General features: G+C 48.4%; 1 protein-coding gene across 2 annotated transcripts in view; it reads left to right on the top strand.

Moving 5' to 3' along the window:
* Nucleotides 1-16,233, top strand: part of CABIN1 (calcineurin binding protein 1) — a 106,531-nt gene that overhangs the window by 33,516 nt on the left and 56,782 nt on the right. For both annotated transcript variants that reach the window (XM_083373759.1, XM_083373758.1), the window contains exons 16-18: nt 2,481-2,714; nt 4,581-4,743; nt 5,730-5,851. In XM_083373759.1, the coding sequence (XP_083229885.1) occupies nt 2,481-2,714; nt 4,581-4,743; nt 5,730-5,851 (519 nt within the window). The remainder of the gene's footprint in view (nt 1-2,480; nt 2,715-4,580; nt 4,744-5,729; nt 5,852-16,233) is intronic.

Below are 16,233 nucleotides of genomic sequence, written 5' to 3'. Positions count from 1 at the left end.
TACCTAAGGCCTTTTTCAAAATGGCAGAAGACCAATTTTGGTTTCATCTGTCCACAGTATATTTTGCCTGTAGTGCTGTGGAACATCCAGGTGCTCTTTTGCTAACTTCAAACGTGGACAGATGAAACCAAAATTGAGTTGTTTGGGAAAAACACACAACGCTATGTGTGGAGAAAAAACGGCACAGCACACCAACATCAAAACCTCATCCCCACTGTAAAACATGGCGGAGGGAGCATCATGGTTTGGGGCTGCTTTGCTGCCTCAGGGCCTGGACGGATTGTTGTCATTGATGGGAAAATGAATTCCAGAGTTTATCAGGACATTTTGCAGGAAAATGTACAACCATATGTCTGCCAACTGAAGCTCCGCAGAGGATGGGTGATGCAACAGGACAATGACCCAAAGCATACAAGTAATTCAACAAAACAATGGCTTCAACAGAACAGAATACGCCTTCTGGAGTGGCCAAGTCAGAGTCCTGACCTCACCCCGATTGAAATGTTGTGGCATGACCTTAAGAGAGCGATTCACACCAGACATCCCAAGAATATTGCTACACTGAAACAGTTTTGTGAAGAGGAGTGGTCCAAAATTACTCCAGATCGTTGTGCAAGTCTGATCTGCAACTACAGGAAACGTTTGGTTGAGGTTATTGCTGCCAAAGGAGGGTCAACCAGTTATTAAGTCCAAAGGTTCACATACTTTTTCCACCCTGCACTGTGCATGTTTCCATTTTATGTTCAATTAAAACATGACAACAGCTAATGTTTGTGTAATATTATTTTAAGCAGACTGTGTTTTTCTATTGTTGTGACTTACATGACGTTTAGAGCGCATTTTATGGCCAATTCATGCAAAACTCCATGTAATCCCAAAGGGTTCACATACTTTTTCTTGCAACTGTAGGTTACTATTGAAGTAAGATTCAGAAACTGAAGAAGTGAAACTTTGCATGATGAAACAGATGCCAAATTTTATCCATTCAACATATATTCTTGGAAGAAAAATATCAATTTACTGTGAATATTGCACTTACAGAAAATTAGCATATATATATATTTATTTTACTATTAGTATATTATTCCAGTTACAACTTTCAAATGGATAGTCCATATTTTAAAAAATCCTGCTGCAAATGTAATAAGTTGGATCTTTCTTTATATTTGGCAATAGTCTCAAAAAGCTCAGCAATTCTGGAAAATGATTGGCCATAGGATGAAATAAATTTTAAGAACCGGGTTTCCATTCTTGCCAAGGATTTTTCTGTTAAGAAGCACCGAGCCATATATTCCTAGAAAGTACACCAAGTGGGCCTTCCCCGTGATGGCCCCTGCTTCTGGCAATTGAATTCACTTCCTTCTTTAGAGGATTGGTAGATTAAGTTTGGAGAATGCAATACTTTTGTTAAATTTAAAATTTGATACAATTCTACTTTAATCTGAAGTAATCTGTTTATGGACTGCAATTTTATCTGAACCCTTCTTCCTTATTTGAAATTCAGATTTCTTTTAACATAAGTTTGTAAAGGACTAGATTTCATTTAATTTGGTACTAGTGCAAAGCCGATGTGTGAGTTTAGTGTTTCCTGTGAAAATAAGGGTGGTTTTCTTTTTTTCTTTTAACATGCAACTTGTATAATCTGTAAATGTTTTTTTTACGCTAAAATATTTTAGAAAGTCCAGGATTGTGTGCCAGACAACGTAAATTGGTGTGCCTTAGGTTCTCGTGAGTGCATGTGAAAATGACAAGGCATACGTTGGTGATAGTTCATATTATGTTTAAATGAAAAGTAATAATGGCAAATTGGAGGTGAAATTAAGGGGGAATTCTGCAACATTCTGAACAAATTGTCTGGAGGGAATTTCTCTTTTATATGACATGAATGGTTGGCTGACAGTGAAACAAGAAAGATTTTGGCCCACCTGGAAATGGAGAATGGCTGAAATGGATGACTGCTTGAAAGGGGATTCGTCAGTCTGTATCTCCTGATGGAAAAGAAACGAATGTCCATTGTGTACCTGAACGAATGATGGTGAAGATGGGAGGAGGGGTGCCTCAGTGTTTAGACATTGTGTTGGTGGCATTGGTGTTGTCAGATGCAGGGAACAGACATTTGTCTGAAAACTGGCTGTGTATAAGAGGAGGCTTCTTCCCACTTGGTTATCTGGAAGAGAAAGTGGAGACATCAGGAGCAACCTTGAGAGTGGGGACACTTCAGGAGCAGGATTGAGATATGACTGTATTTCTTTTTCTACCTCTTTCCCTGACAATATTTCTTGTTCTTTTATGTGTGTGTATGCTTTGCACAAAACTGTGGGCCCTCAAAAGGAAGGGTGAGATAGGGTTATGTATAACCTTTCTGGCCTTGCTCTCCAGCGTGAAGGAAGCAGCTTTTATGTCTCATGCAACGCTTCCTTCTCTTCCCTCTGGGTTTTTGTTTTTTTTTTGTCTTCTGCCCCCTTCCTGATATTCCCTAGGATTCCCTCCTTCGGCTGAAGGACTACCAGCAGTGCTTGGAATGCTCTGAAGTGGCCTTGAACGAAGCTTTCCAGCAGATGATCAATATGACAGCCCCCTCGGCCAAGGAGGAGTGGGTAGCCACTGTGACCCAGCTGCTCCAGGGTATCAGTCACTCCCTCTCCACAGACTGCAGCAGCCTGAGCGAAGCTTCTCTGCTGAATCTCACCCGATTAAGTCACAACCTCATCCAGGTAAGGGGGTGTGGGGGAGTCTGCCCTTGATCCCGCAGCTGCTCTTGTCAATGCTGCTAACATGGGATGTTCCTGCTTGACAACAGGGAGATGTAGCCTTTTTCTTTAACCTGTTTGTTACTCTTAGAGTTAGAATTAGTGGAGGCTGGGGGGGGGGGAGTTGGGAGAATGTATTTTAAGACTGTAATAAAGAGAAGATAAGAATTGGGGGTTGACAAAGGCAGGGAAAGTTTGCATTTTAAACTAATTGGAGAATGTGATTTATGACGTTTAATTAAGGGAGGGAATTGTTCTTTGGTATGATGTGTTTAAGGGAGGAGAATTCGGATCTTGGCTTCCAACATGTTTGTGCTGAAGCTATGCTACTCTATTAAAAGATTCTTTAAGATAAACAATGCCTTGAAGTTCTTTGAAGTACTGCATTTGTCGGAACCATGACAGCTACAGCTTTCATCCTAAGAGCTCCATTTGGAGCAGCAGCCAGCTGTGTACTTCAGAGAGGGAGAAGAAAAAAGCACCCTTATGTTCACAGGACCACAGGTTTTATAGAGATATAGCTTACATACTGTGATAAAATTTTGTAACATTTCATATCGGGCCTCCAGATATTGGTTGCAGGGAAAACCAGAGCAAAAAGGGACACATCTCCGTGAAAAGTGACAAGACTCCCACCAGAGGTCTGTAAATGTTCGTCTGGCTCAACAATCATCTTTTAGGTAGTCCTCACTTAATGACCACAATTGGCCCGACAACTCTGTCACAATTCTTGAGCAATGTCACAGCACTGGACTTCCAGTGTCAGTTCTGCTGTGACTGTTAAATGAATTACCCGTGATAGTTAAGGAGACATCATGTGACCACGAGTTGCAATTTTACTCCTAGCTTCTCCATAGACTTTGTCAGAGGCCGGCTATGAGACTCACAAACATCGATTACATGTCCATGGGATACTGCAATGCTTGTGAATGTGCACTGGGTGTGAATAACAGAATTAGAGAGTTGGAAGGTACCTTGGAGGTCATCTAGTCCAACCCCCTGCTCAGGCAGGAAACCCTATATCATTTCAGACAATGGCTGTCCAGTCTCTTCTTAAAAACCTCCATGTTGGAGTATCCACAATTTCTGGAGGCAAGTCGTTCCACTGATTAATTGTTCTAATTATTTATTTATTTAGAAAATTTATATTGTATCCTACTCGCACATGGAGACTCAAAGCAGCTTACATGGATATTAAAATACCAGAGTCTCAACATACTTTTATATCATGGTGACCAAAACTGGGTGCAGTATTCCAAGTGTGGCCTTACCAAGGGATTGTAAAGTGGTATTAGTACTTCATGTGATCTTGATTCTATCCCTCTGTTAATGCAGCCTAGCACTGTGTTGGCTTTTTTGGCAGCTGCAGCACATTGCCGGCTCGTATTTAAGTGATTGTCCACTAGGACTCTGAGATCCCTTTCACAGTTGCTACTATTGAGCCAGGTACCACCTATACCAGTGCCCAAATTGTAATCATGTGACCATGGAGATACTGTCACAGTTATAACAGTCCTGAAGTTACTTTTTCAATGCCTCTGTAACTTTGAATGGTCACTGAACAGGGCACTCGTTAACTGAGGACTACCTGTTCTTGACTCTGCAGCCCAGTTCTGCAGAGCTCCCGCAGTGCTTAGATGTACGTCCCATGAGACCATACGGAGGGGCGGGGGTGGGGGTGGGGTGAGCACTGACAAATAACAAAGGTTTGCCTCGGTGCCTTTAGTAATGCTCTCTTTTTGTCTTGTTTTGCATCTCGAACATCTGAACTAGAGGACTGACTCTCGATTTGTGACTTTAATTTTCTTGGTTTCTCTCTCTGGCGTTTAGATTATCGACTGCAGCATGGTAGTCCAGGAGGAACCCAAAGAGCCATTTGTGTCCTCGGTGCTTCCCTGGATTATTCTTCATCGGATCATTCAGCATGAAGAAGAAAACGTCCAGCCCCTTTGCTGCCAAGACGAGGAGCAGCTGCAGAATCCGCAGGAAGGAGGTGAGTCCTGGCATTTCTTTTCCTTTCTTCAGGGTCTTTTTTCCTCCTTCCCATCCTTCTGTAGTCCTCTGTCCCTAGGCCTGTCCTCTGCAAAGGATCCCAAAAGGGGATGCAAGGTGGCATCTCTAAGTGCCCGAGACTCTCGGGTGTATTGATCTGAGCGTATCAGAATGGCATCAGGCTCTTCATCCGGCGGTTTTCTAGTGACAAGGTGCATCAGGTCTGCAGCCAAGGTTCCCAAACTTTTTCAGTTTACAGCACTCTTAGTGTCTCAGTAATTTTGCCTGTCACCCCACAATTCTCAGATTGTGCCACAATGCCAAAGGTACTGCAGTGAACTCACAGGAGCATGCAGCATACAGTTTGAGAACCAGAGTCTACTGTATTGCCGTTAAGGAAGTTGCCTGATCAAGTCATTCTCTAACTTTGGTTAATCCATGCTGACCTCATAATTCCTTATCTGATACCTGGAAGCCACAAGGCCTAATGGAACATAGCAAATTGAGGCTTAACTCTAGCATGATTGATTAGCTGTTTGACTGGTAACCAGAGTGTGATTGACTGACTCCTCTCCATCTTGAGGCTCTGCCTTAAGGAGAAGTTCCCCAACTTGGTTTCTCAGCTCCTTCAAAATCAGCAGGCCTCATGGCCAGGGATGGATTTATCCAGCTTCAGGATGACCCTTCTTGGAACCAGAAGCTCTTGTGAAAGTTTCTGATACCCTCATTATCTCCAAATTGGTGCTGTTAATGCAAAATGCAGCAGTAGCTGCATGCTGAGGAGGGCAAGGTGATCAAGCAATTTGGCAGACTATTCTGAGTGAGTCCTTTGAGTGACTTGTCCCTTGCTTTGGAAGACTTTGTTAGAGCAGAAAGATGTCTAAAATACTCTGTTAAGTGTGTAAAATGAGAAACTGCTCTCTGAAGTTTGTCACCCATCCTTCTAAAATTGATGAGAGTTCTACTTGTTTCTCATCTTACTCTCAGTGTCTCCCATTCAAGACATGCCTATGCTGCCTTCTTCCCTTATGCTGCTGAACACAGCCCATGAATACCTTGGAAGGAGATCCTGGTGCTGCAACTCAGATGGAGCTCTGCTTAAATTTTACGTGAGTAGAAATGTCAATTTCTCATAGTATTAGTCGCTTTTGATCTCCACCCTTGATATAACGAGGGTAAATAATTGTTCTGCATCTTGCATTGTTCAAAAAATGTAAGCTGATATCTCCCCGTTTACATCTAAAGCTTGACATCCAACCTTTTTTGAATATCTTTAGAAAAGTCCAATATAAATGAAAGAAAAATTTTCTGTTGAATTAATCTCATATTGAGACCATAGAAAATGACATTTCTTAAGATACTATTCCATTGGTTTATAGAATATTCCAACTCTCTTTACCAAGCTCTTGCAAATTACCAATATGTCCCTCAATGATATTGCTTGGTTTTCTATAAAAATAAATTGTTTGCTTAGCATTCAGCAAACATAAATAAATGTAGCATTTAGGAAGAACGTCTTCCTTCAATGTTTTCTTTCTATGAGGTATTTCTTATGAACATTGGTCTTCCTAAAATCTATGTTTTGTCTTAAAATTACATTCCGTAATCCCTCGCCCCAAAGTTCTCAGCACTTTAATATCCTAGGGTTTCACAGGGAGAAAGACAGTAAGAAAAGTGGAGACGTTTGTGCCAATTGCACTTTAGGCTCTTGATTTGTCTGCTTAATTTCTGAAATTTTATTTTCTTGCCTTTACTTCCTTACCAATAGTTACAATATAAATATAAATTCTTAATAATAGAATTCCAAGATGGCGGACGTGCAGGCTGATCTGTTAGGGTGAGCTCTGCAAGTCTCAGAAAATAGGCGTCCTAGGAGCCCCCCAGGGGTGTTTACACCCTCTGGGTTGGGGGGATAGTGAGGGCAATTGATTTGGCAGCTGAAGGATGAAGGTTCTGGTCTGCTGTTTTGCTGCCGGCTCTGCTGCTTTCTCGGACTGGATGTTTGCGGCGCCTACCCGCTCCCTCGGGCATTTTCCGGGCCGTTTTCGCGGTACCTGGTAGTTTCGGCGGCCGGCGGTTTCGGCAGCGGCGTCCTCGGCGGTGGCGGAGCCGGCGTCCTCGGAGGGTCCCTCGCTGCTGGCGGTCTTGGCGGAGGCGTTTTGGGCCATTTCGAGCCGCTTCTGTGGTCGGCTTGGTCTTCCTCGGCTGTGGCGGCGGCGGCGTTCTTGGCTCGTTCCGATGGCGACGGGGTCGGCGGCGGCGGCGGCGTTGCTCCAGGGCCGCTCTAGGCCTTCCTTTCCATCGACTGCTTGCTGGGCGTCCTCGGCGGTGGCGGAGCTGGCGTCCTCGGATGGTCCCTCGCTGCTGGCGGTTTCGGCGGAGGCGCTTCGGGCCATTTCGGGCCGCTTCTGTGGTCGGCTTGGTCTCCCTCGGCGGCGGCGGCGGCGTTCTTGGCTCGTTCCGATGGCGACGGGGACGGCGGCGGCGGCGGCGTTGCTCCAGGGCCGCTCTAGGCCTTCCTTTCCATCGACTGCTTGCTGGGTTGTCTGTCTGACTGTTTGCCCGTTCCCGCCTGAGCCTTGTTGGCCCGTTCTCGATCGGTGGCGGGAAGGGCTGGATTATTCTCGGTTCCATCAGCGTCCTGGCGGCGGCAGCAATGGCGGCGGCGTCTGCAGCAACGCTCCGGTGGTGGCAGTGGCCCTGGCGGCTCAGCGGCGACGCTGCACTCAACTTATCGCTTCCTCTGCTTACTTTACTCTTTCTAGATGGCCTGGTACTTTCACTGCTGTTGGTGGCCTCGAAGGTTCCTGGGCTAGCCGGTTAATTCCGGTGGATCCCAGTGGTCCCTTGAAAGATCTATGCTTCCCGTGGCACCAGTTGTGACTTTGGTTGGTGCCATTGGATTTGTGGACCTAAAAGAATTAGATTATTTGGAAGACCCCAATGACTGCAGAACTCGCCATGATCAATCTTCTCGAAGGACAGAGCAGCGGAGGATTTTGCCATCTAGTAGTGCAGACTTTGATGATGTAATATACTATCTCATCCCTGCCTTCGGACTGCTCTTTATTGCCATTCACATATCGTCCCCAAAGGATTCAGAGTTCCCTGGGTACTGGCCACAGTGAGAGGGTGGCCTGAACTTACATCTGCTGCCCCTAGAGGTGAGAGCTCTAGGGGACATGCTGTACCCAGGATGGATGTTTCGGACCATTCCCCCTGGTATAGGCTCTCCAACTGTCGTGAGAGGGCGGTGGTTGGCCTGTCCTGGGGTGGCACCCAGCTGAGTGGCAGTGGCTGGGTGGAGGCTCGGGACACCTATTTGCTCTCTGTTTGGTTCCTCCTTAAATCAATTGACTATGGACTGCCTATATCTGGACTGCTCTTATGCCTTGTCTTAGGTACTCCTCTACGGACTTGCTCGCCCTCAGGGGTGCTCCCCCTTCCTGGAGGCGGCCCGCCTTTCCAGCCGAGTACAATCTCGAGGAAGGTCCCATTTATTGGGATCCTGAGAGATGGCCGGGCACGGCTATGGGCCTCCGACGTAAACCTAATAGGAGGTCCTTGGTTTGCTTTTTGTCAAAATTTTTTGGGGGGTTAGGGAGGAGGGAGGGTTCTTTTCTTGGTTGTTTGGATGAGGGGGGCAGTCCAACTACCTCTGTTCAGGCTAGTGCTGAGGCTGATCGCGGAGGGGAGGAGCGGGGGTCGGCTGCTTCTGGGGCTCCAGGGCCAGTCGTGGGACTATCCATCCCCACGACGATAGGGAATGGCAGCGGGTGTAGGAACAGAGGGCCGTATCGGTCTCAGGGAAGGCCTCTCCGCTGCTTACAAGCGGTGAGGCACTCCGACCCTCTGGTTCCGCCCCGAGGTCCCGGGAGTGAGGATGTGCAGCCTCCTGAGCTCCGGCTGGTGTACTTGAATGCCAGGTCGGTCGCTAACAAGGCTCCTCTCGTCCGAGACTTGGTCGAGGGTGAGCAGGCGGACCTGGCTTGCATCACGGAAACTTGGTTGGGCCCAGAGGGCGGCATTCCTCTGGTTGATCTTTGCCCACCAGGTTTCCGGGTGCTGCACCGGCCTCGGGCTCAGGGTAGGGGTGGGGGAGTGGCTGTTGTTATGAGGGAGACCTTGTGTCCACGGGAGGCTACCGTTCCCCAGATAGTCGGGTGTGAGTCTCTCTTTTTGAGATGCGGCCCTGGTGCGCAGTTGGGCTTGCTGCTGGTGTACCTTTCGCCTAGTCACGCAGCAGCAGCCCTGCCTGAGCTGCTCGATGTCCTCTCTGGGCTGGTGGTTGAGTTCCCGAAACTTATAGTTTTGGGGGACTTCAACCTACCATCGCTGGGAGGATCATCTGAGTTGGCTCGGGAGTTCATGGCTTCCATGACGGCCATGGACCTGACGCAAGTAATTTTGGGACCGACTCATGAAGGAGGCCACACCCTTGACCTAGTTTTTTTGTCTGGACGGTGGTTAGATGATCTTGGTGGGGGCTCTCCAATTATTATGCCCCTGTCATGGACCGATCATCATCTCCTGCGGCTGGTCTTCCGTTTTGCCACCCCCCGCCGTGGGTGTTTGGAACCACTTAAATGGTACCGCCCCAGACGCTTAATGGATCCCCAGAGGTTCCAGGCGGCGCTGGGGTCCCCACCTGCCTCCCTTGCTCACAGCTCGGCCGATGCCTTAGTGGAAGCCTGGGAAAGGACGGCCACTGAGGCTCTTGACCGAGTTGTACCCCTGCGGCCCCTGACCCGGTGCAGATCCCGTCGAGCTCCATGGTTCTCTGCGGAGCTCCGGGAGATGAAGCGTCGGAGACGGGGCCTAGAGAGCGGTTGGAGGTCCAGCCAATCCGAATCCGACCGATTGCGACTAAGAGCCTACATTAGGTCTTATCTCGCTGCAATAAGGGAGGCGAGGTCTAACCACTTCGCCACCCTTATCGCGTCCGCAGATAATCGCCCGGCCGCCCTGTTTAGGGTGACTCGCTCCCTCCTAAATCAGGAGGTGAGGGAGGATCCCTTGCAGGGGCGTGCCGAGGAGTTTAACCAACATCTGTCGGACAAAATCGCTCGGATTCGGACCGGTCTGGACTCTGACTGGGCAGAGTCTGACGATCAGGACACGGGCGGTCTTGTCGATATCACCTGGGAGGAGTTTGATTCTGTGACTCCGGAGGAAGTGGACAGGATCATGGGGAGGCTGAGCACCACCACATGTTTATTGGACCCGTGCCCTTCCTGGCTGGTCTATGCAGCCCGGGAGAGGACACGCAGCTGGTTCCAGGCAGTTATATCGGCTTCTCTGAGTCAGGGTATCTTCCCCGCCGTCTTGAAGGAGGCGGTGGTGAGGCCTCTCCTCAAGAAGCCTGCCCTGGACCCAGCTGTATTGAACAACTTTCGTCCTGTCTCCAACCTTCGCTTTCTTGCGAAGGTTGTTGAGAGTGTGGTGGCGCATCAGCTCCCTCTGGTCCTGGATGAAGCGGATTATCTAGACCCGTACCAATCGGGTTTCAGGCCCGGGCACAGCACGGAGACGGCATTGGTCGCGCTGGTGAATGATCTCTGGAGGGCTCGGGACAGGGGGCATTCCTCTGTTCTAGTTCTATTAGACCTCTCGGCGGCTTTCGATACCATCGACCATGGTATCTTGCTGCGGCGTCTCAGGGGACTGGGAGTGGGAGGCACAGTTTTACAGTGGTTCTCCTCCTATCTCTTGGGACGTTCGCAGTCGGTGTTGGCAGGGGGGCAGAGGTCGACCGCGAGGTCTCTCATTTGTGGAGTTCCTCAGGGGTCGGTCCTCTCGCCTCTCCTGTTCAACATCTACATGAAACCACTGGGTGAGATCATTCGTGGCTTTGGAGTTGGGTATCATCAGTACGCTGATGATACCCAACTTTTCTTTTCGACCCCAAACCACCCCAGTGATGCCCTCAACGTGATGTCCCGTTGCCTGGAGGCGGTTCGGGTCTGGATGGGGAGGAACAGACTTCAACTCAACCCCGACAAGACTGAGTGGCTTTGCATACCTTCATCCCGGGTTTATTCGGACATTCCACCTCTGGCTATGGGGGGTGAACTATTACCCCCCGTAGATAGGGCTCGCAACTTGGGAGTCCTCCTAGATTCACGGCTCACCTTGGAAGACCATATAGGAGCTGTGACTAGGGGGGCCTTCGCCCAGGTTCGCCTGGTGCGCCAGTTGCGGCCCTATCTTAGCCGGGATGATTTGTGCACGGTCACTCATGCGCTCGTGTCCTCTCGTCTGGACTACTGCAACGCTCTCTACATGGGGCTGCCCTTGAGGACCACCCGGAGGCTCCAACTGGTACAGAATGCAGCCGCGAGAGTGGTGTTGGGAGTCTCCCGATACTCCCACGTTACACCTCTGCTCCGTGAGCTGCATTGGTTGCCAGTTGTCTTTCGGGTGAGATTCAAGGTACTGGTAACGATGTTTAAAGCCCTCCATGGCATGGGGCCGGAGTACCTCAGGGAACATCTGCTGCCGGCATCAAGCTCCCTGCGCCCTGTGCGTTCCCACAGAGAGGGCCTCCTCAGGGTGCCACCGATCAGAGAATGTCGATTGGTGGCCCCCAGGGGGAGATCCTTCTCTGTGGGCGCTCCGGAGCTGTGGAATCAGCTACCGGTAGAGCTCCGGATGGCGCCCGATCTTCGCTCCTTTCGTCGCGATCTCAAGACATTTTTGTTTGTACAAGCTGACCTAGCCTGATGGGGATCGGTGGGGTTGTTTTATCTTTGGTCTTTTAATTTTATCTTGGGGTTTTTAGAATTGTACTTCTATTGTTTTAACTAGGGCAATTGTTTAATCTCTTTTTAATGTTTGTATTTGCTATTTTATTCTGCCCTGTGAACCGCCCTGAGTCCTCAGGGAGAAGGGCGGTATATAAATGTTATTAAATTAAATTAAATTAAATTAAATTAAATGCAATATCACATGTAAGTTTCTTCCATATCTATTGATTCCTTTTTACTTAATTCAAGAAAATATTTCATTTCTCTGCTCAGAGGATTATTCATGGTATGTTGTTTGCATTTCTTTGATATAGTTGCAACGGTATTCTGCTTTAGTCTCTAGTTTGTCATATTTATCACTGAGGTCAACCTTTAAGGGAATCCAGTTTAGCTTCTAAGTCTAATTTCTTGTAATTAGCCCAGTAATAGTATTTTATTTTATTTTTCAGTTTTGATCACATTTTTATTGAAAGCTGCTCATTGTTGTTGTTGTTAGCTGCGAAGTCGTGTCCGACCCATCGCGACCCTATGGACAACATTCCTCCAGGCCTTCCTGTCCTCTACCATCTTCTGGAGTCCATTTAAGCTCACGCCTACTGCTTCAGTGACTCCATCCAGCCACCTCATTCTCTGTCGTCCCCTTCTTCTATTGCCCTCAATCTTTCCCAGCATTAGGCTCTTCTCCAGTGAGTCCTTCCTTCTCATTAGGTGGCCAAAGTATTTGAGTTTTAGCTTCAGGATCTGGCCTTCTAAAGAGCAGTCAGGATTGATCTCCTCTAGGACTGACCGGTTTGATCGCCTTGCAGTCCAAGGGACTCGCAGGAGTCTTCTCCAGCACCATAGTTCAAAGGCCTCAATTCTTTGGCGCTCAGCCTTTCTTATGGTCCAACTTTCACTGCCATACATTGCAACTGGGAAGACCATAGCCTTGACTATACGCACTTTTGTTGACAGGATAATGTCTCTGCTTTTTAGTGTGCTGTCTAGATTTGCCATGGCTTTCCTCCCCAGGAGCAAGCGTCTTTTAATTTCTTGGCTACAGTCCCCATCTGCAGTGATCTTGGAGCCCAGGAAAATAAAATCTGCCACTACCTCCATTTCTTCCCCATCTATTTGCCAGGAATTGAGAGGGCCAGATGCCATGATCTTGGTTTTCTTAATGTTAAGTTTCAACCCAAGTTTTGCACTCTCCTTCTTCACCCGCAACAAGAGGCTCTTTAGTTCTTCTTCACTTTCTGCCATTAGAGTGGTATCATCTGCGTATCTTAGGTTGTTGATATTTCTTCCTGCAATCTTAATTCCAACTTTTGATTCATCTAGCCCTGCCTTTCTCATGATGTGCTCTGCATATAAGTTAAATAGGCAGGGCGACAGTATACAGCCTTGCTGGACTCCTTTCCCAATTTTGAACCAATCAGTGGTTCCATGTCCAGTTCTCACTGTTGCTTCTTGACCCGCATATAGGTTTCTCAAGAGACAAATAAGGTGGTCTGGTACTCCCATCTCTTTAAGAACTTGCCACAGTTTGTTATGATCCACACAATCAAAGGCTTTAGCATAGTCAATGAAGCAGATGTTTTTCTGGAACTCCCTAGCTTTCTCCATGATCCAGCGTATGTTGGCAATTTGATCTCTAGTTCCTCTGCCTCTTCGAAATCCTGCCTGTACTTCTGGTAGTTCTCGATCCACATACTGCTGAAGTCTAGCTTGTAGGATTTTAAGCATGACTTTACTAGCATGAGAAATGAGTGCAATGGTGCGATAGTTTGAACATTCTTTGGCACTGCCTTTCTTTGGAATTGGAATGTAAACTGATCTTTTCCAATCCTGTGGCCACTGTTGAGTTTTCCAAATTTGATGGCAAATTGAGTGTAGCACTTTTACTGCACTGTCTTTTAAGATTTTGAATAGCTCAGCTGGAATACTGTCACCTCCACTAGCTTTGTTGTTGCTCAGCTTTTCTAAGGCCCACTTCACTTCACATTCTAGGATGTCTGGCTCGAGGTCAGTGACCACCTCATTGTGATTATCAGGAACATTAAGCTCATTCTTGTATAGTTCTTCTGTGTAATTTTGCCACCTCTTCTTAATCTCTTCTGCCTCTGTTAGGTACCTGCCATTTTGGTCCTTTATCATGCCCATTTTTGCATTAAACGTTCCCTTCATCTCTCCAATTTTCTTGAAGAGATCTCTGGTCCTCCCTATTCTATTGTTTTCTTCTATTTTTTTGCACTGTTCATTTAAGAAGGCATTCTTATCTCTTCTAGCTGTTCTCTGGAATTCTGCATTCAATTGGGCATATCTATGTTTTTCTCCCTTGCCTTTCGCTTCCCTCCTTTCCTTAGCTATTTGCAAAGCTTCCTCAGACAGCCATTTTGCTTTCTTGCATTTCTTTTTCTTTGGGATGGTTTTGGTTGCTACCTGTTGTACAATGTCGCGAACCTCTGTCCATAGTTCTTCAGGCACTCTGTCTATCAGATCTAATTCCTTAAATCTATTTGTCACCTCTACTGTATATTCAACAGGGATATGATTTAATTCATACCTGAGTGGCCTAGTGCTTTTCCCTACTTTCTTCAGTTTAAGCTTAAACTTTGCAAGGAGAAGCTCATGGTCTGAGCCACAGTCAGCTCCTGGTCTTGTTTTTACTGACTGTATAGAGCTTCTCCATCTTTGGCTGCAGAGCATATAGTCAATCTGATTTCTGTGTTGACCGTCTGGTGATGTCCATGTGTAGAGCCGTCTCTTGGGTTGTTGGAAAAGAGTGTTTGCTATGACCATTGTATTCTCTTGACAAAATTCTATCAGCCTGTGCCCTGCTTCATTTTGTACTCCAAGGCCAAACTTGCCTGTTATTCCAGTTATCTTTTGGCTTCCTACTTTAGCATTCCAATCCCCCATGATGATAAGGACATCATTTTTTGGTGTTAGTTCTATAAGGTGCTGTAGGGCTTCATAGAACCGGTCAATTTCATCCTCTTCAGCACTGGTGGTTGGTGTTCTGAACCAGCCCTCTTCCGGCCTTGTAGTAAGGCAAACCCCTATTCAAACAGAAGAGACTGGAGAGCGTCCAAGGCTGAAAAGCGTCTGCCAAGATTTATTAGTCAATTAACAGAACAAGAAACAAAAACACTGGAACTTGAATCCTCAAGCGGAAGGGTTGCTTTCAGCAACCAGCCCCTCCCCAAACACTCCTTTTATTTAGAGTTCAGGGCGTGGTCTCCCTGTGCCTCCTCCCGAGGAGTCCCACAGCCTTTCTTTGTTTGTTCCTGCTCGACTGCCTCCTGCGTCGGGCGTCCTTGAACAGGGCCAGCTGTGGGTCATCATCCTCCGCACTATCGGGCTCACGCAGCTGAGAAGAGGTCCCCGGCTGAGGGCTCTGCAAAGCCTCCAAGCCATCATCAGCCGGTTCGTCTTCCACACCCTCCTCCTCCCCCTCATCTGAGTCATCCGATACATCTGAACCGGCTGCCGGACCCACCGGCTGGCCCTGAGTCATAACACTATCCCGCACTGAAGGGCCCTTCCACCGGGGCTGCTGATCCGGATGCGGTCGGGATGGAAATTGTTCGTGAAACGCTGTCATCAACGCAGGGGCATGAACGGCGGTTGCGTCTTCCCATGTGAAGTCCTCCGGCCCGTACCCTTTCCACTCGATCAGGTACTGGAAGCGACCTTTCAGCCAGCGGGAATCCCGGATGCTGGCAACCTCGTACTCGAGGGTGCTGCCTCCATCACGAAGTCCTGATGGGGGAGGTTCCGCTTGGCGAAGTGGACAAGCCGGTTGTTCGGGGACCAACAAGGACCGATGGAAGACGGGATGCACGCGCAGGGAACGTGGCAGAGTTAAACGATAGGCGACCGGATTGATGACGGCCTCGACTGGAAACGGTCCAAGGTAACGGTGGTCCAGCTTCCTCACCGGCCGAGTGGATGGTAGGTTCCTGGTGGACAGCCAGACCCGATCCCCCACCGATAGTGGAGGCGTATCCCTTCTCGACCGATCGGCGAACCTCTTGTAGTCGGCCTTGGCCTTCTCCAGCTGCCGTCGCACCAACCGATGGATCGCCTGTAACTCCGCCATGAATTCGTTCGCTGCCGGCTCCGGTGAGTCCACAGGAGAAAGGGGGAAAAACCGGGGGTGATAACCCACGTTGGCCAAGAACGGTGTCATCTGCGTGGAGGTGTGCTGCGAGTTGTTAAAGGCAAACTCGGCTATGGCCAAATAGTCCACCCAATTGTCCTGCTGCAGGTTAATGTAGCAGCGCAGATACTGCTCTAAGATGCCGATGACCTTCTCGGTACCCCCGTCGGTCTGAGGATGATGCGCGGACGAGAGGCAAACCTTAATGTCCAACGCCCGCATCAACTCCTGCCAGAAGCGGGCTGTAAACTGGGCCCCCCTATCGGAGACGACTCTATCAGGAAGGCCGTGCAGCAGGAACACCTGTTGGATGAACATGCGACTAGTGGCGCGAGCTGACGGTAAGCCGCGACAGGGGATGAAGTGCGCCATCTTGGTCAACATGTCCACCACCACAAACACTGTCGTGAAGCCGGAGGATGGAGGTAGATCCGTCAGAAAGTCCATGGACACAGCCCCCCAGGGTCTCTTGGGTGTTGGCAAAGGCTGCAGTAAACCAGGCGGGGCCCCTGTCGCTGACTTGGCCTGCCTGCATGGAACGCAGGAGGTGACATAAGACTGGACATCGTGTCGGACTCGGGGCCACCAGAAGGTACGGGAG

Source organism: Vipera ursinii (genome assembly GCF_947247035.1).
Source record: "Vipera ursinii genome assembly, chromosome: 14".
NCBI classification, from domain to species: Eukaryota; Metazoa; Chordata; class Lepidosauria; order Squamata; family Viperidae; genus Vipera; species Vipera ursinii.
The sequence above is the reverse complement of the archived record's forward strand: the minus strand, read 5'-3'. Positions and strand labels throughout refer to the sequence as shown.